This window comes from Drosophila innubila (assembly GCF_004354385.1).
Source record: "Drosophila innubila isolate TH190305 chromosome 2R unlocalized genomic scaffold, UK_Dinn_1.0 1_C_2R, whole genome shotgun sequence".
NCBI lineage: Eukaryota > Metazoa > Arthropoda > Insecta > Diptera > Drosophilidae > Drosophila > Drosophila innubila.
In genome coordinates this window covers 22,158,943-22,180,287 of record NW_022995374.1, presented here as the reverse complement: position 1 = coordinate 22,180,287, position 21,345 = coordinate 22,158,943, and the positions used below count along the sequence as shown (strand labels likewise).

General features: G+C 36.7%; 3 protein-coding genes and 1 long non-coding RNA gene across 9 annotated transcripts; 1 reads left to right on the top strand and 3 right to left on the bottom strand.

Moving 5' to 3' along the window:
* Window positions 1–732: 732 nt before the first annotated feature.
* LOC117785011 (PGC-1 and ERR-induced regulator in muscle protein 1-like) lies at window positions 733–4,959 on the bottom strand. Its single transcript, XM_034622883.1, has 4 exons — window positions 4,572–4,959; window positions 1,608–1,795; window positions 966–1,539; window positions 733–905 (listed from the first exon to the last, which is right to left on the bottom strand). The coding sequence occupies exons 2-4, from the start codon at window positions 1,772–1,774 to the stop codon at window positions 744–746; spliced, it is 903 nt and encodes a 300-aa protein (XP_034478774.1). The 5' UTR covers window positions 1,775–1,795; window positions 4,572–4,959; the 3' UTR covers window positions 733–743.
* LOC117785010 lies at window positions 1,820–4,580 on the bottom strand. Its single transcript, XM_034622882.1, has one exon. It carries the CDS (start codon window positions 4,466–4,468, stop codon window positions 1,904–1,906), a length of 2,565 nt encoding a protein of 854 aa, XP_034478773.1. The 5' UTR covers window positions 4,469–4,580; the 3' UTR covers window positions 1,820–1,903.
* A 617-nt stretch (window positions 4,960–5,576) lies between the features above and the next one.
* Window positions 5,577–20,407, top strand: LOC117785767 (protein NDRG3). Of its 6 annotated transcripts, none has more exons than XM_034623989.1 (8): window positions 5,577–6,118; window positions 11,072–11,467; window positions 13,561–13,644; window positions 14,460–14,653; window positions 14,720–14,840; window positions 15,621–16,185; window positions 16,251–16,335; window positions 19,917–20,407. In XM_034623989.1, the coding sequence occupies exons 2-8, from the start codon at window positions 11,235–11,237 to the stop codon at window positions 20,288–20,290; spliced, it is 1,656 nt and encodes a 551-aa protein (XP_034479880.1). In that variant the 5' UTR covers window positions 5,577–6,118; window positions 11,072–11,234; the 3' UTR covers window positions 20,291–20,407. The 6 variants fall into 6 exon arrangements, with proteins under 6 accessions (XP_034479880.1, XP_034479878.1, XP_034479877.1 ...); XM_034623987.1 differs by lacking the exon at window positions 19,917–20,407 and adding an exon at window positions 16,474–16,684 and having other exon boundaries at window positions 5,580–6,118; XM_034623986.1 differs by lacking the exon at window positions 19,917–20,407 and adding an exon at window positions 18,494–18,939 and having other exon boundaries at window positions 5,581–6,118.
* On the bottom strand, window positions 7,479–7,873 carry LOC117785768. The gene is made up of 2 exons (XR_004617527.1): window positions 7,824–7,873; window positions 7,479–7,760 (listed from the first exon to the last, which is right to left on the bottom strand). It is a non-coding gene; the product is annotated as an uncharacterized LOC117785768 (long non-coding RNA).
* Window positions 20,408–21,345: the final 938 nt, after the last annotated feature.

The following is a 21,345-nucleotide window of genomic DNA, read 5'->3' as shown; positions in this document are numbered from 1 at the left end:
GGGCGGGGCTAGCATGAATTTGTTTAGTAATTTATCTTAATCAATTTATAAATTAAGAGCTTCAATAATGTTTGAATTTAAAATATTATCGTATTTTGCATCTACTATAACTTGATTATATCTATGTACTAGAAAAACTATGTATTTACCCAAATAAACAGCAATTGACACACCCACTAAATTTAAGATAATAGAATAGATCAATAAATAATGAAAAACAAATCGTTTTACCCTTGGGGTCATTTTACGCCCCAATGAATGCGATTGCTAATACCAATCAATTAGAAATGCGAGCTTAAATTAATTAAATTCAGTTGCAAATTAATTCTCTACGCGTTGGTTGCTTTAAATTTAACGGATTAAAATCTCTACAATCTATATAGAATCATGCTGCAAGAGATACAAAATCGTCCTCAAGGATATGCGCTTAAACGTAAAGATCACAAATTTGTGGTTGAGCGGTTGGAAGGAATCGAAAATCCTGCTTACGAGCCAGATTTGAATGGGGATGCCAATTCGGAGGCCCAATTGGCCAATCAACGGAATGGCCAATCAAAATGGTAAGTAAATCAAGTAAAATATCTTAATACATTAACAAATGCACATTACTAAATTTATTTGTAAGGCAATTTAGAAACAAAAAACTTCGAAAATAATTTTTTTAAATTATATTATTTACGGTCACTAAAAGAAAAAAATGTTTGTTGTTTAATTTTTTATCATTTTAATAAAATTATAATAGACTAAATATTATTAAAAGATCGTTCTTTGATTTTAAGCTCCATTTCCAAAATTTTTCGCTGGATTTCTAAATTTGTTAGTTCAGCCAAATGTTTTTGTTGGGCACGTATTTCCTTATTGCGATAAAAAACAAAATGTTCCTGATTCAACTTAAGCTCCGTGGACTGAAAAAACGTTATAAGAAAAAAAAAGTTATAGCTAACAGGTTTATTTATATAATTTACCAAGGTGGAATTTCTTTTTATATCATTGCTTGGTCCTGTGTTGAGACTCGAAGCAGAAGAAGTATTTGAATCGTCTTCTAAATCAACTTCCATCGGCTGCTGGCTGGCGGGTTCCTCTTTTGGAACTTCCAACACAGCTTGAGGGGGTGATTTTGGTTCATCTTTAGAAACTACTAACACAGATTGAGTTCGTGATTTTGCTTCATCTTTTGGAATATTTAACTCGGCTTGAGGTGAAGATTTGGGTTCCTCTTTAGGAACATCTAGCTCAGCTTGAGGGGATGATTTCGGTTCCCCTTTTGGAATATACAACTCTGATTGAGAGGGTGAATTCGGTTCCTCTATAGAAACCTCGCAAATGACTTGGGGATTTGATTTCGGCTCTTCCATGATAGCTTCTAGCTCGACCTGAGGCGATTTCTTCGGTGCAATTACTAATTCAGCTTGAAACATTTCTTGATTCTCGATCAATTCTTGCTTAACTTCGACTTCAACAATTTCTAGTTTTTTCAATTTCTTCAAAGATTCATATTTCGATTTTAATTTAATAGCCGGACGATTAACTTTCGTTTTGCTTAAAATAATGAAAATAAATAAAAATTTTGAAAGCAATCTCCCCATCTGTTAAAGTTATATGCTCACTTAAAAAATTCCTTCTCAATATTCGCCCATGCAGTTTTCTTACTTCGCCAAATGTCGGCATTTGCACCCTTCTTTTCAATCTCATTCTTGTATTTCTGCGCTAACATTCTCAAGACATTCTCTTCGGCACTGGTAAAATTCGGCATTCGACGTGGACGTGCACTCATTTTAAAAATCCCTTTAAGAACCTGTAAAATAACTGGACGATTAGATTAGAGTTTCGATTTGAAATATCTTTAGTTTATTGCGTGTAAAGTGTTTGTATTCTACTAAAACTAAAACTAGCTACTTAATCCCTAAAATCCTATAGTATACTTAGTTCTAGGTCGTTTAGCAGGCGTTGGATTTGGATCGGATTCAATAACCGTGAATTCTCCCGGTCGCAGTGTGGAATGCGGCCTTCTACTAAAACTGACAGTTTCATTAAACGATGCTTCTGTTTTAGTCGTTAACAAGGCTTCAATATCAACAGTTTCGTTGCCCACTTCCGTATAGTCTGCATGAACGGCTTCATAGCAGGTGGGCAGATTTGTACCGGGCACAAGATCGGGTTTATCTTCCGCGAAAAAGGCAGCCGCATCCTCGGGTTTGGGCACTTGCTGTAGCCATGATGTTGTGCGATCTTCCACTTCCGGTTCGGGTTTGTTTCGCTTCAATTTCTCATCAATCATATCGATGTTTACATCACGCGTTAATTCAAACTCATCAATATCCCAAATGCTCAGCATGCGTGTGCTAATCACATCTGTATAGCGACTTAGATTATAGGCCGACTTTTGCCAGGGTCCACGATTTATTGCCGTCTTTTTTTGTACTTTTTTTTCCACAGCTGGCGATTCCTCGGTTTCTATTTGCGTGACAGCTTTAGTTGATTTTTTGGCTACTTTTTTACTAACTGTTGGCTGATCCTCTGTAGAACCATCAGTTTCCGCATTGGACTCTGAATCGGAATCATCGAACCCGTAGTCTATTTCTATATCCTCTATAGGCATTGGCTTTTCCTGTTCCACATTACGTTCTATATCAGATTTCATAATATCTCGCATAATTGCCATTGGCTGTACCTCAGTGCAGTGTAGTTTTCTGGTCACACGATCCTGTACCAGATCAGCATAGTACAGTATGGCCTCGCTTGTGTGGGATCCCGTTCGTTGTTCCCGCACCATTTCCAGCTCATCCCTTAGGGTCACTCTCTGGCAGAAAATATCTCCCACGCTGCTCGCAGTGAGCAGTTGGGCAAAGGCGCCATCGCTGGCATTCTCTAATCTGTGGAATTTAATACCCGTGGAGGAGCATTTAACACGCTCGGCGAGATCTGCATAGATGTTAACGCTGTTACCCCGCAGACGAGCATCGATGAGAGCCTCCTCCAACTGTGGTGGACCATAGGGCAAGGTGGGGGAGCACATTTCCGTGATATTTTTAGCTAGAACTCCCTTCAGTTCGCAGATACGTTGATCGTCAGGCACAGCATTGGACATGGCCACATATTCGCTACCTTCATGGGCAATGGCATCCATGAATGTGGGCGAATACGCCATCTGATGTGTCCAGGTGACAACCGAGCGATCTGCTAGCTTCTTGCCCAGACACCGCATATCCAGGCAGTGTAATTTATGATTGCTGGCTACATATAAAAGATTGGGATTCACGCTGCTGCCCAAACAAGAGAAACTCTCACAATACTTTGTATAGACGCTGCTGGCAAAGCACGGATTAATCACCTCGTTGGCACAACGCATATCGATGGTGAGCAAGGCGGACGGACATGCGTAGTAGAAACAATTCTCCTGCCAGGCACGCAACTGTGCCCAGGTGCTGCTCCTATCGGCGCCCTTCAGCATGGACACCTCGTGCTTGGATATATCCTGTTGCGATACAATGTCCAGAAAGCGTACACTTCGATCCTGGCAAGCGATAGCCAATGTATTGGCTTTGTTCACAGCCTGGGCAACGCTGATAAAGGGTCCATCTTTGCTGTTGTATTTGCACTGACAGTTTAGCTCGTATCTGGGACCATTCTCATCATCATTATCATCATGATCCTCCGTTTTTTTTAGCTCATAGATTGCGATATCGTTGAGTAGACGCGCCAGGAACATGTTGCCATGATTCACTCGAAAGCTGCTCACAGGAAACAGTTCGAAGATTTCACTAGACATGTCAGCCAGGGATTCACTGTACAGTGGCTGCCATAATTCCGCCTCCTCGCCAACTTTTGAGAAATGCAACTGCTGCAGCTTCTCGCCGGACACATGCAACGCCAGCATCTTGGACTCATCTCCTGCCGCCGAGTAGGGCAATAGATTCAGATTGCCGCCAGTGTAATAGTAATCATAGCTGTCACGAAAATATGTATTATCCTGTGTGGCAATTTGCTCAGCCACATCGAACAAGTGCGAACTGTAAATGTTGTGTTGGTGTTTCTTCTCGCGTTGCTTTTGTTTCTTCGTCTGCTTCAGGTACTTGGACTTGCAGAGATTCAGGTGACGCATCCAATCGTCGTGCACAGTGGGACGCTGTCGACAATGATCGACAATGGGCGTTGTTTGATCAGCGACGTACAATGGCAGCGGCACTGTAAACGACGAGCTGGGAAATATACTAAGTGTCCCTTTGGCATTCGAATCTTGTCCAAGTCCTTGATTCATCGATGGATGTGTATCGTGTCTCGATGTCTCAAGCAGTTTACGCAATGGCTCTGCATTGTCCTTGCCCTCCAGAGCATCCTCCTCTGCATCCTCGCCGTCTGATAAGCCGCTCTCCGAGTCATCACTGTGTTCCTTTTGTTGCTTCTTTCGTGCCGCCACTGTTTCATTTAGCTTCTTTAGCTGTAACTTTGTTGTGTATCTACGAGGCATTTCTTAATAAATGCTATTGAAACAGGTATTCTACAAGTTTTGTTATAAATGTTATTTTGTACAATTTACTGTAAATGCAACAATTACGGTGTAGCTAACTTTCCTGTTGTTGTTCGAACACGTGCTATCCTTCTCTCCGCTTCTGTTAATTCGCTATTTTGTACTTTGCTTTTGCTTTACTGCTAACTAAAATACTGATTTGACTTTATCAATATATTTAACTGACAGAATTAAATACAGCAACTTTACTACAAGTTTACTTTAAGTTAGTAAAGTAAACTACAACTTTACTGAGCTCTCGTTTTGTACAGAACAAGTTCAATTGAACGGGTTACTGAAGTGAACTGCTGAATAAGTTTTAGTTATACTTTAACTAAGCTGAGTGGCTGTTTAGTCGCACTTCATTAATATCTATATATTAACTAGGGAAAAGGTTAATTTAAAATTAAATAACTGAGTAGCATTTAGAGTTGACGTCTGAGTGATTCCGCCTCAAATTTTAGCGATGATTGAACGAACGAAAAACTCAATTTAACTAGATCTGTCGCAGTTGTTTTCTGCAGTGATGCCAACTTTTTAGAGGAAAAATAGCTGTTTCTGGCTGGAAAGCATTCGAAAAATAGCTGAAATTGCGATAAGAACTAGCTAAAATACTACCACTAAGCAAAGTGCTTAGTGTTTGAACGCTTTATTGGTCGCGTGCGGCCACACAGGTAAATGTAAATTTTAATTAAGGGATATTTCCAAATGCAAAACCTTTGCAATGAATTAAAATTTTGATGAAAACTTAAAATCGAAATTAGATAAATTAAGGGTAAACAAAAATTGAGGTTTGAGCTCCTCAATCCATAGAGAGACCAGATACAAATTTAATTCTACAAAAAATATAAAAATTGTACAAAATTCTGCAAAAATTTAAAAAATTCTATCTTCAAAATTAAGAAAAATACAAGAAAAGGTTTTTTTTTGCGTGCAACCAACTTTGCAATTTGCTTAAAATGGTACATGTTGCCAGATCGAAAAACTTTGTAGGGTGGCAGCCTTTGGACCGGGTGGCAGCCATCCACACCAGTGCTGCCAACTTCTAAGGGGGAACAATAGCTGGCAACAGTGCCATCGAGCTGGTTGGCTGCAGAGCAAGTTTTGTTCGTTGAACGTTATTTAAATGCTCAACTTATTCTTATAGTGACAAACAACATCGAATTAGTGTTCAGTAATCTTGCTAAAGTAAACCAATGCAGCTTAGTAAGTGTGTTCGTGTGTGGGCGTGCGCGACAGTGAATCAAATTACACAAGTGTAATCGCGAAAAATTTTACGACCTAAACAAGTATTGATTTTTTCATAGAAAAAGTCTCGCGAGCATTTTCTATTGTTGTTGCTGGTGTTGTTGTGCGCGCTAGTAAACTACTTATGCATACATAGTGTTGCTCCTTAGTAAAGAACCTACATAGATAAAGAGCAGAACTGCCAAGAAAATTTCAAACAACGAAATCGACCAGCAAGCAGTAAATTTCCACAATTTTGTAATTAACTACAATTGTGCTGCCTACCTACAACAGACCCCCGTTAACTCCCGCCGAGCCACTTGAAATTGTTACTGTTGCTGAAAGTGCGTCAAAGCAGAAGACAAGCAGAACTAAGAGCGTCAGGTGAGTTTTGGTGTCCACTGAGCACAAACACGCACACGCACATACAAATGTACACCTACACATGCAAAATGGAGATAATTGACAGAAAAAGTGATAATATCAAAAACAACAAGACAACGACAGGCAGTTGTGTATCGCACGCACACTTACATACCTACTATGTACATGCACTCTCCTCACCGCGCAGCGATTAGACGCGTGATGACCTCCACTCTGTCTATTAAAGTTTCTGTTGTTTTTGATCATCACTTTTGCTCTGACTTAAACTTCTCAAACACTACTACTACTACTATTACTATGACCCCACCACCCCGGTTTCTCTTTCTCCGCTCATCAAACTCAAACACGCGCTGTATCATATTTATCATTTGCATCCATTTTTAATTAGCACACTCAGCTCTCTCACAGCTGAATTTGGAGCTTTTAGCAGTAGTTAACAGTTGTCTGTTAGACATTTGCATTGCATGTTAATGTTGTTGCTGTTCTTATGCTGTTGTTCTGTTATACTGTTGTTGTTGCTCCCATTTATCCCACTAATGCATCTAATTTTTACATATTTTTTCTCATTCTTTTGATTTGCTTTGTGCTGTTAATTTTGACAAGCCCCAAATGACTGTGACGTAACGCAGACCAACGTTTTATTCTCCCTCTGTAACGACCTCCATCTAACGTCGTTTCGTTTTGTTGCTTTGTTTGTTTGTTTGAATTTTATTGCTCCTGCGGCTCCACTGGACGGCCATTTTCCACATTGTGGTTTGTGGATTCAGTTAACAGTCCGGCGCCAGCGTCGTGGCTTTAGACAAATACCCATTGCTTTTATTTGACATTGCTGTTTAACTTGCTTGCATATTTTATAGGCGCATAGGTCAGTTAATCTAACTTTTTGTCGAGTCCATCAAAAATTTGCCAAATTGCCTGCCCAGGTGCTCACACTCTCTGTATCTCGCTCTCTCTCTCTCTCTCTCACACACACACATACACTTACTCGCTCCTCTTTTGCTCTGTTTTTATGTAACTCTCAAATCGATTGCAAACACGTAACAGTAGAGCAACCTGCACAACACCCCCGCTCTGCCCCACACACGTTTGCTCTTACATCCGTACCGACAACAACAGTGTTGTTGACGTTCTGTTCCTTCTCTTTAAATGTCTGTCCCTGAGTGAGTGTGTGTGTGTATGAGAGTGTGACGTTTGTCCTGCGGCTTCTAGCGTATAGCGTGACATTTCCTTTCTAGGATTTGTTGTCGCCATCTTTGTCAACCTCTGCACCTACACCCTTCTCCCCCTTCTCCCCCTACACCCCCCTCCCCCCTCCAGCAGGATACACTTATTTTTTGAATAATTTCACTCTGTACTGCAATTTGTTGAAACACAGAAAGCCTTGAATTTATTGATAAATTATGTGATATTATTTGTTGTCCTTTTTGGCCAATTGTATATTGACACAGGCCAACAATTTCCGTTTAGGTCAGGCTCGAATCGAGATATTCAATTGCACTGCACACGCAATTGCTTTTGTTATTGCTCTGTTGTTGTCTGTGTTGACCTGGCAACGGTTGCCAAGGCGATCTGCCAAATTCTCGATATTTGCGCCAATGCACAGTGAGAAAACACCGAGTAACATCCTTTGGGTGCATCAAACCTAAGATGAGTGCAAGGCGAGGTTAAAATCGAAGAGAATTTTTAGAATTGTATAGATTCTTACTGATAAAATACTTATAAAATTTAAATGGAGACAAAAATAGAGCTTATTCTATTTATCTGGGGAACTGGGGTGTTCTAAATATACAATACGTTATCGGTTAGTTTCTGGAACACCTCTGATACTTTGATTTTTAATAAATATTAAAATTTTATCATCATTCCATAATTTTTCTATTCGTATCGAAAAATAATAGTTTTTTTTTTTTATTGCTTAGAAGAAAATCAGCTTTCATTTAATAAGTTATAATTTTTTAAAGTTTATAATCGTTCTGGTTCCTGCTGTGCTTTGTTAAAAAAAAGTAATTATTGATATTGGACTTATATTTATTTACAAATTGAATAAAATTGTTAATTTGAAAAGCAATGTATTGAATTTATATCAGCAGTAATTATTCAACACAAAGGACCCAATTCTCTTTTTCTCAGTGTATGCGTCGCACCTTCTTCTTTATATAGCACTCTTAGCTCTTCAATCGCTTATTTATTTTTGTGCTGGCGTTCTTTGTTTTTGCCGCGCATGCAATTTGTAATTATGAATAATTCGTCATAAATGGCACATTTTGCGGGCAATTATCGGAATTGGAATAGAAATTGAAGCGAACCCGCAGGCTTGGCCCAGTTGCCCAGTTCTACAGAATACGACTAAGTTTTCATACATATATACAGACTTTAATTATATGCAAATGTTTGCCACTTCGACTCACACAAATCCCATTCTTTATGGCCAGGTGAACAATACATTTTACTAAAGAGCAGGCCGACATTATATCATCGTTTTATTGCTATGTAAAAGTATTTCAAATGAATTTGCACTTTATCGGCGCCCATAATTTAGGTCAGTGAAAAGGTCAAAGTTAAATGTGCAATAAATAAGTGTTAGAGATGTTTCCTTTTGATTTATAAAGTGTAATCAGTGTAGTTTACTTTACGGTGATAAATCATATACTTCGTATCACATTCGTGTCATATCTATAAGAGAATTGTTCGCAATTGCGCGTTTCTTTCAAGATCCGAACTGATAAAACAAAATAAAGAAATCAGTCTGAGATTAGAGTGCTCTCACTAGACTACAGATTTATTATACTTAAATTTTATACCCTGTAACCAATTTATAGATGAAACTACTTATTTTTATAGAAAATATACAATCGTAGAGGCAACAAAATTTGTGATATAGTATTAAATGATGAGTGGTTTTTTCAATAATTATGCTTTATACAGGGGACTTGCTCTTCTTGAATTTGGACTGAGTTTAGCTATAAGTATTTATCAAGGCGGTAGCACGATTCGTTGCTCGAGTGCTTGAGATACAATCAACGTTTATTTGCTTGACTTTAATCTACGTTCCGCCTTTGTAGTTTATGTAAAAAGTTTTTCTTTATTGCCAATATTAAAAAAATTTATACCGTACTAAGTGCAACAGAATGTGAAAAAAATGGGGAAACGACGTCGTAAGTTTTGCATAATAAATAGATAAAAAAACAGGTCGGAAAGGCTATAGTCGAGACCCCAACTATAAAATATCCGTTACTTATTTAAATATAAATATTTAAATATAAAGGTACTTTAAAGAAATAACTATCTAATAATAATAATATCTACCGAATAATAATAGAAAATTTGGTTCAATGAATTTTTGTAAGGTCCAAAAATATAAAATCTTCTGCATACTTTCAGGAGCTTGTATTGCTTTAAGATCTTTGGTCAGCTATTACTGCTGTTCTAATTTATCGATCTTGCTACGATTAAATATAATAATAGAAATTAATAAGATATATTGTTATATACCTTAATTTAATTTTAGTTTCTTAATTTTCTTAATTTAAATGCAGACAGACGGACATGGCTATTTCGACTCGGCTGTTGATGATAAAGAATATATATACTTTATAGGGTCGGAGATGCCTCACTCTCCCTGTTACATAAATTCCAACGAACACAATATACTCATTTAATTATTTTTTAAGTAACGGGTATATACTATATATATATACACTGTCCAGAGATATTTCCAATTTGGACACTTGCCCAGCCCTTTTTGTTACTTGATGGCTTTATTCCGTATTCCACATACGCCCCGTGGTATTGAGTGACCTGCCAAAAGCGCTGAATTTGCCTACTACGAGTAGTTTTACGATTATAGATAAAACGCAAAAGAATCATATCGAGTTTTGCTGTTTTATTATTATTATATTATATTTCCATTCTATACTATACTTATCTATGAGTTTGCGTCATCGTTGTGGCTTCTGATTTGCTGGTTGTCGTTCTTTTTGAAGTGTTGGAATTTCGGTGACGCACTTAATCAGCTTCCTACTGATGTGCAAACTGTGCAGAATGCCATGTGGCAAAAGGGGGCTGTGTTGCATGCCTCACGGCGCAACCCCTAAATGAGAGACCCTTAGACGAGCCGTAGAGCGGTAGCCGCATAAAACTAGAACTGGGTTAATGTAATGCACATGTAACCGAGAGAGAAGGGGAAACCAGAGACGAGTGTTGCTGAGTGTTGCTGCTGTGGTTGCATGCCACATGTGTGAATTTGTGAATGTATGCTTTGCTTTTGGCCTGCATATCTTGTTTCAAGTACGAACTTTGACGCCAAATACAATTTTTTACTCTCGTAGTTGTTATTTCTATTGTTGTTGTTGTTCATGCACTCTGCTTTGTCCCACGCTTATTAACCAAATGAGTTGTATGCTTTTGTCATTCATAATGTATTCATTGCGCTGCCCCTCAAACAGGGAGTAGTGATATTAAATTGGTCCAATTTCAAAATAACATTTTAAGCCACTGTAAACGGCTGTTACGGTCATGTTATCTTCAACAGTTGTTTAACATTAACTTCCAGGTGAAGGGTACATTCAAATTCGTTGATTACATGATTTGTTTTGGCTTTTGCTTGTGATTTCTTGATTCTCGTATGTTATATTATAATTTATTTCTCTCTCTTTTTTTATTTATTTAATTTATGTTTATTGTGACCGCTGCTGCTACTACTGACGAATGGGTAACATTTGTATATGTATATCGCATATGTATTTATATTATATATATGGCAACGACTGCTGCCTGTGGCTGCCTGCTGATGAATCACGTGTCAAATTCAACAATGAAACGCATTGTTATTATAATTTTAACTGGCAATAACAACACAAAACATATGCACGCACTTACACATACACACGCAAGCTCAATTTGCATGCACTCACTCACTCTCACACACCCACACACACACATACAAACACACAGAAAGCGCACTAAAAGTTTTATCAGCGTATGAAATCCAAATACAAAACTGAGCAGGCTAAGTAATTGCAAGAGTGAGAGTGAGAGAGTGACACACAGTCATAATTCTAAAGAGAGCACATAAAACACGAAAGAAAGAAAACGTAAGCAAAAGAAATTAAGAACTATGCCGCAGTCAGAGGGCGGCTATGTATCGCTGCCAGCGATGAATGGCAATGGCAATGGCAGCGGCAGCGCCATCTATCAATCCACCACAGAACCACAGGCAGCGTCGCCCACCTCCGTGTTTGAGAGCATGAAGCGTGCAATTGGTCAGGCGATCAAATCATCGCCAAGCGATAGCGAAGAGCTGGTACGCATGGAGCAGCGACAGCCAGCCATTGTTGGTGGTGGTGCCAGGTAAGAGAAAACGAAAACGAAAAAGGATGAAAAAAATACATACATACTCTCTTTCTATATATGTTATTGCTTTTATATATCGATGTTGTCCTTGTTTGTTGCACTGCAAAAAGTTGAAAACAAAAACGAAACTTTACCATTAACTTAAAGCACAACTTAATTGCGTTTGCATGTGCGTGAGAGCTTTTTGTGTTTGTTAAAGCATTTACATTAAATCTGATTAAGCCAAAGTGAACAACAATGCACAAAAGTATACAAATATATAAACATATAGATTGGAATGTACATATGTGTGTATATATGTATCTTATATTATTATTATTATTATATAGTGTATGTATTGCTCACTTTTCGCTCTCAGTTACATCACCGATTTGACATCCAACACGGGGGCAACTTTCTTCTATAAACTTATTGCTAAGTTAGCCCTGACTCAAGGTCAGAAACCGCCTGCAGTTTTGTCAATACAAATAACAACAACAACAATGCTGCCAAAGCGCAAAAGTGCAATGTAAACTCAGACAGATAGACAGCAATTTAGTCAACCGTTAACTGCGATACATTTTTGTTCTATTTCTGTCAGTGAGATTTACTTGAACGAGTACTCATATTTAGTACAATTATTATTTATGTTGATTACCCGCTCGTCAAGTTCTTTAATTAATACTTCCGTTACGGTGACATAGTTCACGCTCATATATATACACAGATTTGTTGTTGGTCTCAATTAATTTAAAATGTATATATGTAAAAGTGTTTGCTTTTTGAAGCTCATCATAAGTTAAAGCTCTGTTTACACTTCAGTCCAGTCATTGCACTTTTCGCTGTGCCCGCTTTCTCAAGTTCTGATTGGGTTTCACCGGTCCTAACCGGTTAGTGGCTGACCGTTTCAAGACTGGCGCCGTGCGCTTAAGTCAACAGCAAAAGGAAATAATACGAGACAGTGTTTAAATATAAACAGTTCAAGAAAACAACAAGTGTACAATTAACAGCGAGTGGGTAGAAAATGTTTTAACTAAGAAATTATAAAAGTAGGCTGGTTTTGTAATTTTAAAGCTTTCAAGTTTAAACGGCGCTAGGGTAATGGAGGAATGCTCTTTAAATAAGTCCTATTATATTTTATACTAGTTGAATACATATAAGCTCCTTTGGGTAAATGCTTTCTTTATAGCTGAAACAAGTTTCGAAATAACTAAAAAGTTCTTCAGTTAGGTTTTAGAATACTTAACGGCATTAACATGTCGCATATTTAACGCTGATAATTTATGTATGTCTACTGTATATATACACTGCTGCTTAATCAGACCCAAATGAATTGCTCGCACATAAGAGACCCTCAACTAATTGAGTTTTGAGCATAGACGAAATTGACAGAGTCAGAAATAATGTGCATACGGGCCACATTATTATTCAACATGGCCAAAATTCTGAAAGCCAAATTACCTAGACACAGGGTCTAGTCCCTTTAACGTTAGTCGGCCAAATTAGTTAGTTAGTTAGTTAGTTAGTGTGGGTGAAGGGTTTATGGTAGCTCATATTTCTGGCGCCAGTTGTTTGTCGTCGTTGTCGTCGTCGACATCGACATTTACCCCGAATGACATTGCGTGACTCATTTATTTAAGTTTACGTAACGTGAAAACTGTTGTTTACTGTTGTACATAGCCGAGCACTCGTATATTTCGTATCCTCATCCTCTCCAGCTCAATTTCTACCTCATCAATGGCATTTCATACATTTAAAGCCAACAGCGAAAAGTTGTCGGGACCATTAAACCATTATTCCCATCAACAGCCTAAAACTCGACTCAATTTAAATCTATTTCTGTATTCTCTATTGAAAAATCAAATACATACTCAAACAACAAGTACTCTTACATATTTTAAGCATACATACTTAGTGTGTATTTAGATAATTATTTTCAAATTAAAAAAATCTAAATATTTTTTCGATTTTTCTGTGCATAAATCACATAAACATCGGGAAAATTAAGAAGAGTTTTAGGTTGTCATTTTGTATCTATTTATATAAGCAAATTGCCTCTCGATTTTTGTGTTTTCGGTTTTTTGCTTGCATGCTCATAGTATTTATTTCAGAGACCGCGACAAAACTGGTAAGACACTGAACACCAAGATGCCATCAGCACCAACACACACTGCCGAGGAGGCACATCTGCTGGGGTAAGCCAACAAAACGAAACAAAAATGCAAAAACAAAAAGAACCTCAAATAAAAGTTCAGATCAACAACAGCTATTCGTAACCGATTCAAAAAAAAAAAAACCTTACGTTTCGAACAGATCCGGAATAACAATAACCCCCTCAGTTTCATGTACGTGTAAGATATGCATTTGCCGCGCAACGACCCTCACTTTCCCCACACGAAACTCAAGTTACACGAATTCTTGACAAGTTTTTTGTTTAATATTTTATTAACGATTATTATTTATAACTAATTTATAACTCACATTAGACTTGTTGCCTTTGGTTTTACTTTACTATCAATTGTTATTGTAAGTATTTTTGCATAGAGTGAACTTTGAGTTGAATAATCCTAACAAAGAAACTAAAAAAACAAAATTTAAATTTACATTTATGAGAAACAAACCGCATCCGCCCGTCTCTCAAACGCATCTCATATATAACTTGAATGTTGAACAATTAAATCTATATTGCATATAAGTACTTATTATAAATACATACAAAATATATACTTATCATTTACAAACCTGAGTTTCTTTTTGCAACTTGTAATTTAGTACTTATTTTAATAGCCAATAGCCATTAGTCGCGTAACGAGAACAACTCATTTTTGTAGCCTTAGAGCCCAAACATTTTGTAAAATTAGCCAAAAATGGATGCCCAGCACTGAAAAGCAGCCCGCCGGATGCAAGTTTATGAGTGACCCACTAAAAGAACACCAAATACTAATATTTAGCTAGTCATAAGAACCCATTGAACATAATAACTAAACTCGATTTGTATCTATCTCTATAGCACTATGCCCGTTGATCCAATGGATGATATCGAATTGCGCTCTGTGCAGCTGCAATTTCCCAATGCACGCGGCTCCATTCTGGAGGCCTGCGAACAGCGACGTGTGCCCACAGATAAGGGCGATATACATGTGGCCATACAGGGTGATACCTCAAAGCCGGCCATAGTGACCTACCATGATTTGGGACTCAACTGTATGTAATCCAGCTACAATTAATTGCCTAGTAAATTAACAACTTTATTTGCCTTTTTTTTAATAGATGCCACCAGTTTTGCTGGCTTCTTTAATTTCCCAGTGATGCGTGGACTGCTGGAAAACTTCTGTGTGTACCATGTAACGGCACCGGGACAGGAGGAGGGTGCACCAACACTACCAGAGGAGTAAGTTGTACCCATCAATTGCAAAACAATTGACTGAAAACTTTTACAATATCAAATATTTTGTTTACTTCTGCCTTGACTTAAAAAAAATTTCTTTGCTTAATCAAAGAGATTTTAAGTTTATACTACTACAATTTTTTACTAAATTTATAATGCGAGGGGATCATTAAAACTTGTGATAAAAAAATGTATTGAAATATCAATAATTCAAACTCCAAATGTTTTTTTTAAATTGTCTATCGAGTTAATTAAATCGATATTCTTTTTTTTTTAAGTTCTTGTTATCTTAGTTAATTTGCAAAATTAAATTCATTCGTTTAATTTTCGATGTACGACTGTAATAAATGACCTACAAAAATACAAAAATTTAAAGCAGGCAATAAAAATAAGATTAAGAATAAGCGTGTTTTTTTCCAGAGAAAATTCAATATTTGTAACTCCACGTTTTTTTTTTTTTTTTTTTTTTTTTTTTTTGAAATTTTGACTTCTTGACTTTTTCGATTCAACATTTCTATATAAAACTCGAACTAAAGTTTGTGTTTATTAACATTACTTATTAAATAAAAACTCAAAACTAAAAACAAAAAATTTACAAAGAATGGTAAAAGGTTGGAGTCGGATTCAAAAATAAAAAAAATAAGCTAGTACAATCAATATACAAATTAATCATTAGTTAAAATGAAAATCCAAATCAAAATCGGCCCAGTTTTAATAAAGTAATGAAAAGTTGATTTATTCTTAAACTTAAACAAAACTATTGTAATTTATTGTTTCCTTTAGCTATGTGTATCCAACCATGGATGATCTGGCCGCACAGTTGCTTTTTGTGCTGTCGCATTTTGGCCTCAAGTCGGTGATTGGCTTTGGTGTTGGCGCTGGAGCTAATATCCTGGCAAGATTCGCCCATGGACATCCGGATAAGGTGGGCGCACTCTGTCTGATTAATTGTGTGTCGACGCAGTCGGGATGGATCGAATGGGGCTATCAGAGTTTCAATGCGCGTTTCTTGCGCACCAAGGGCATGACACAGGGCGTCATCGATTATCTGATGTGGCATCATTTTGGACGCAATCCGGAGGAGCGCAATCATGATCTGGTGCAGATGTACAAGCAGCATTTTGAGCGTGGTGTCAATCCCACAAATCTGGCCATGTTGATCAATGCGTATATTCATCGCAATGATTTGCATTTGGCACGCACACCACCTGGTACACCCGGGGCTGAAACGGCAGCTACCACCCTGAAGATGCCAGTTATTAACATAACCGGTTCGCTGTCACCACATGTAGACGATACGGTGACATTCAATGGTCGCTTGGATCCAACAAACTCATCCTGGATGAAGGTTCCAATTGCAAATCTATTTAAATTGTTATCTATTCAAATACTAAATTGTTGAATACTTTACAGATATCCGATTGCGCCATGGTGCTGGAGGAGCAACCAGCCAAGTTGGCTGAGGCCTTTCGGCTATTCTTGCAAGGCGAGGGCTATGGTAAGTGTTAGAACACAGCACACACTGAACAACTGAACCTCAACTTCTCTGCTACAACTCTACAAAAAAAAAAAAAAAAGAAAAATCTACAAAACATCTTACTTACCACCTATTTCAACCTACCTGCTACTACTTTAGTGAAATTTCAATTACCACCCTTTCATTGGGATACAATCGAATGAGCCAAACAGTCTCCCTATCTCTCTAAGATTCACTCAGTTCAGTTCAATTCAATTCAATAAAAATCAAATCAAATCAGTATTCTAGACCAGATCAAGACTGCCAAAGCTGTCCATTTCAAACACAAGTAACCAACAATATAAAATAAAGCCATTCATCACAATCAAAATGCAGCTGCCTCTAAAAAAAAGAGACTTAGCACAAGTTACGTACATTTAACACTAGAGTCTAGACCTTATAGAGTTACACAGAGTCGCCTTTTCTCCCCACTAATTACTAATTACTAATTAGCCTAATGCCTAATGTTTGCAAATTGAAGAATAAATTAGTTACGAATAAAGCTTTTCAACCGCTTTCAACAAGCAATCGACACTGAAAGAAATTAAACATTAAATCATACAAATTGTGCAAAATTTTATATAATTAGTCATATGAATTGGCAATGAAAATCAAAAACCAAAAAAAAATTCTGTTTATGTTGTTAGCCAAAATATTTGTACGCATTAAAAACGAAAAAAATATACGAAAAGAAAAATTATTTAAATAAAGAAAAATTGAAAACTCGAACAATGTTGTTGAAAATCAAGTGTTTACTTTCTTATATTCATAAAACCCCTAACTTTTAGTTGAACAGTTAGGCCAGTCGCTTCTCTGTATAGTCAAGGTTTCAACTACACGAGAACAGCAAAAATTCCAAATTCCAAATTAAAATTAAAAAACAAAATCAAATCCCGTAACCCGAAACCCGAAACGAACCAAATGCATTTTTCGTATCGACAACTACAACAACAAAAACAAAATATTTCAATATGTTCATTACTTTGTTTTTCATTTCTTTTTCCTTTCTCCAAACTGCTTGTTTTTTGCTAAACAACATACAACAACAACAAAAACAACAAAACAAAACAAAAATATAAAAACCCCCCTCTCCCCTCAAAAACATAACACACGCAATACTAAAATCAAATCAATCGAAATATCAAAATATTGTAATACGCCTGGCCGACCATCCTCGCCTGCCTCTCGTCATGCATCCATCTAAATACCATAATGCACATAATACCCTGGGCGCCGAATCTAACCTCGAACTCAACTTCGAATGTATTCGAAATTCATTTAATTTTTCTGATCCGAAAACATCGACGATAACCATTTTGTCGTATCGTGATATTCGAATTCTGAAATTTACTTTTTTTCGTTTCTCAAATTGATTTTCTCTTATCAAATTCAATTGTTATCAATCTAATGCAACAACTATAAATGCAATCTATGCGCAACAATAACAAACTATCCTAATATATGGTATGTATATTTGTACACACACATACAACCACACACACACACACACACACATACTATTACGAAATCCACCCGCAAAATAGTCTCCGAGAAACCTCAGTAGAAAAAGGCAACAAGAAAAATCATAGTTGAAATGCATTTAGCTAAATAATTAATACAATAATTCAAAATATTATACTTATATACAAATTAGTAAATGCTTAGCACATACACACACACACACACACCCAAATATATACACATGCACACACACACTTGTTTGTCGATTGCTTGCACAAGTATTGGTGAGCTTTTCGAAGCTGGCAAGCAACAACTTTAAACAAGTGTGTGTTGCCCATATGTGTGAAAGCTTTCATCTGAAAGTAAGAAACAATTATACACGTAGTTTGCTTATGAGTTTTATACTAGTAAATTCCCTACCCACAGTACAGCAGTTGCTCTCTCTGTAGTTTTCTCTCTCTATTTGAATTACCTGCACTTGACGCTTTTTTATGGTAGTATTTCATTTATTTCCAACACACAATGCACTTATAATTTATTTAAATCTCTACAGGTATACATGTACATGCATACATATAATTTATTTGATGTTTTATTTTATTTATTTATTTACACGCAATATTTGAAATGAAACAAACCTGTTAAATTACAATGCGTAGCTGTTGGCTCACTGCAAAAGTTGGCACGCAAAATCTCAACGGCCAGTCGGAGCAGTTCCACGCAAATTGAGCTTTGCGTGCAATGAGAGCAGTGCGCCTTCCAATTGGAGTTGGAATTGGAGAGCGCGTGGGCAAACGAGTGAGAGAAATTGGAAGACACAGAGACAGAGATGAAAGCACAGCACGCTGAGACCAACACACACACACACACACATACAAATACTCAGACACAGAGCCACGCATAGAAAGAGCAACAAGTTGGAGCTTTAGCTTTTATGGCGCTTTTGTATGTATTTATTTTGTTTACTGTGATTTTCTGTTTTCTTTTACTTCTTATTGTATGTTATGTTATCAATTTTTTGTATCATTATTAGTTATTACGTATACGTATTATTAGTTCAGAAATTAAGTCAATATTATTGTATCAATGTTTAAAATAAAGGCATTGCTTACACGTATTACTTCACCTTGTTTATGAGTATTTTATTTTGTGTATTTGTATACTTTATTTGTTTATTATGCCTCAAGAGTTGAGCTGTACTTGGGTGCTCGTTGCTTTGACTCGCACACAAAATTACAAAATCCACACACAACAAGCGTAAATGTATTAAAGCAATAAGTTTAAATTTATACTTAACTTATACAAATATACATACATACATGACAATGCTATATAACAAAGAAAAAAAAAACAAAAAAGATGAAAAATACCGTATATAAAGATATATAATTTATCTTGTATGAGGCTATGCATAAATTTCACAAATTGTAAGCTTTTGTTGTGTATTTGAATTCAAAATAAAAGAACATTCAACGATTTCAAATTCCAAATCATTTAAGATGGGCAAAAAAAAAAACTAAAAGAAAATGCACAAATTCGCTCTCTGTTATTGTTTCTGGTTTCGAGTCTCTGTTTCTTCACAGCAGCTGACGACAGGTGGCGCCCTCTTCTCTTCTCACCAACACCAATCAATTAAGTGCATGCAGCGCTCGCTCTCTCATCATCAACATCTCTCATAAACGTCTCGCCATCATCATCAAAAGCTCATCAGCAGCTAGAACAACAAGAACAGTATTAGTATAAGAAAAAAAAAACAGCAACAGCAACAAATTGCAGCAACATCCAGTGAAAAACAATGGCCAAGCAACTTCATTATTGCACCCACCCACACAGACACACGAGTACACATACACATGCATACATAGAATATACATGCTAAAAAACGAAAACATGAAAACAGCAACAAATCCTTAGAATGTGTATAAAGAACACTCATCAAAAAAAAAAGAACAACAACAATAACAACAACTACTACTACTACAACTAACATGCTCAAAAGTAACGTAACGTAAATAACAAAAGCCAAACTACTACTACCTTCCCCCTCCACAAAAATATATACTACAACTACAACACTGCAACTACAACTACAACTACAACAGCAACGCCTCTGTCAACGCCTGCTAGCTCTCCCTGTGGCACCAAATATCACACCTACTCATCGATATTCTTTGCCAACTTTCGTGAGCAACAATTGCAAGCTGCTCAGGAGCGTGAGCGAGATCGCCAGCGACAGTTGAGCATGCGCGTCGGCAATCGACTAAGAGAGACGGCCATCAACTGCAGCGGCGGCGGCACTGACAACAACAATGCAAATGACCCGACAAGCGAAGAGGATCTGGATGTGGAGAATGGCAATGGGAATGGGAATCGGGCATATGTGACCACTGATACATCCGGCACGCTCTACTATGGCACACAAAGCAACAAGATACGCATCACTGAGAACCCACTGCCCGAGCCGATTAGCTCTTAGATTGTTAAATTCTACACTAACACACATACAAAACTCACACTGACATCCAATCAAAGGGAGAAAGATTCGATACACACACAAACACTGTTATTGTTGTTATAAACTATACATATAAAATACCAAAAAAAGACGCAGCATCACAGAAGCAGCAGCAGCGCAGCAGCCGCAGCCTCAGCCGCCAACTCAAGCAAAGCTTTAGCCGCCAGCAGCAGCGACAGTGTGACCAGAGCACTTAAACGCTGCCTGAATTGTAGACTTTAGCCGAGCCGTGCTCCAAGAGACAATTTCACGTAAAATAAAAAATAAATAAAAAGCAAACAAAAAAAATATTACAAAAAAAATAAAACAATTGAGATTAACGAAAACACCGCTACCTATTTGAAATATGTACTTATGTTTCTTAAGCAACATACAAATGAATTAAATTACACTTAGTACTTACTTGAAAATGCCGTTCGATTTTGTCTAGTTTGTGTTTTTGATCATATTATGATATTTAAAAGAAAAAATAAGAAATATTGCAGAGTAATATTGAAATATTTGTAATTTACACTTTGTGCCTGAGCGTAAAATATGCAAATACACACACATAGATACTTAATTACACATGTATATCAACAGCGTATTTGTTTTTGGGTTTATTTTTAGTTAAACAATGAAATTATCAAATATACAAAATACGTACGTTCTTTATTATTGTTTTTTTTTAGACTTTATGCAATGAAATATGTGTATTTTCTTGGATGCGACATATTTTATGATGAGCTTGCTTAGTTGTTGTGAGAAGAATAAAATACGAACAAATACAAATCAACTTTAAAATTACAAGCTTAATGTTAAAGACAAAATTAACTTAATCCCAAAAAAAACCAAAAATTCAAAAAATACAAATAAAACCCAATGTAGCATATCAAATACAAAGCTCTCAACATTACATATACAAAATAAATATTTAAATAGTTATTAATTAATAAAATAAATAAATGAAATTCATAATGAATTGCATTGACAAAAAACAAAAATGCATAAAGGCAACTTAGGTAAAAAAAAAAACT

Excerpts from the sequence above, each read along its gene's own strand:
- LOC117785011 (XM_034622883.1), bottom strand. The coding sequence starts at position 1,774 with ATGAGTGCACGTCCACGTCGAATGCCGAATTTTACCAGTGCCGAAGAG. Across the intron at positions 1,540-1,607 it reads ATTGAGAAGGAATTTTTTAA|CAAAACGAAAGTTAATCGTC; the intron begins GTGAGCATATAA and ends CATTATTTTAAG. Across the intron at positions 906-965 it reads TAAAAAGAAATTCCACCTTG|TCCACGGAGCTTAAGTTGAA; the intron begins GTAAATTATATA and ends ACGTTTTTTCAG.
- LOC117785010 (XM_034622882.1), bottom strand. The coding sequence starts at position 4,468 with ATGCCTCGTAGATACACAACAAAGTTACAGCTAAAGAAGCTAAATGAA.
- LOC117785767 (XM_034623989.1), top strand. The coding sequence starts at position 11,235 with ATGCCGCAGTCAGAGGGCGGCTATGTATCGCTGCCAGCGATGAATGGC. Across the intron at positions 13,645-14,459 it reads GAGGAGGCACATCTGCTGGG|CACTATGCCCGTTGATCCAA; the intron begins GTAAGCCAACAA and ends CTATCTCTATAG. Across the intron at positions 14,841-15,620 it reads GCACCAACACTACCAGAGGA|CTATGTGTATCCAACCATGG; the intron begins GTAAGTTGTACC and ends TGTTTCCTTTAG.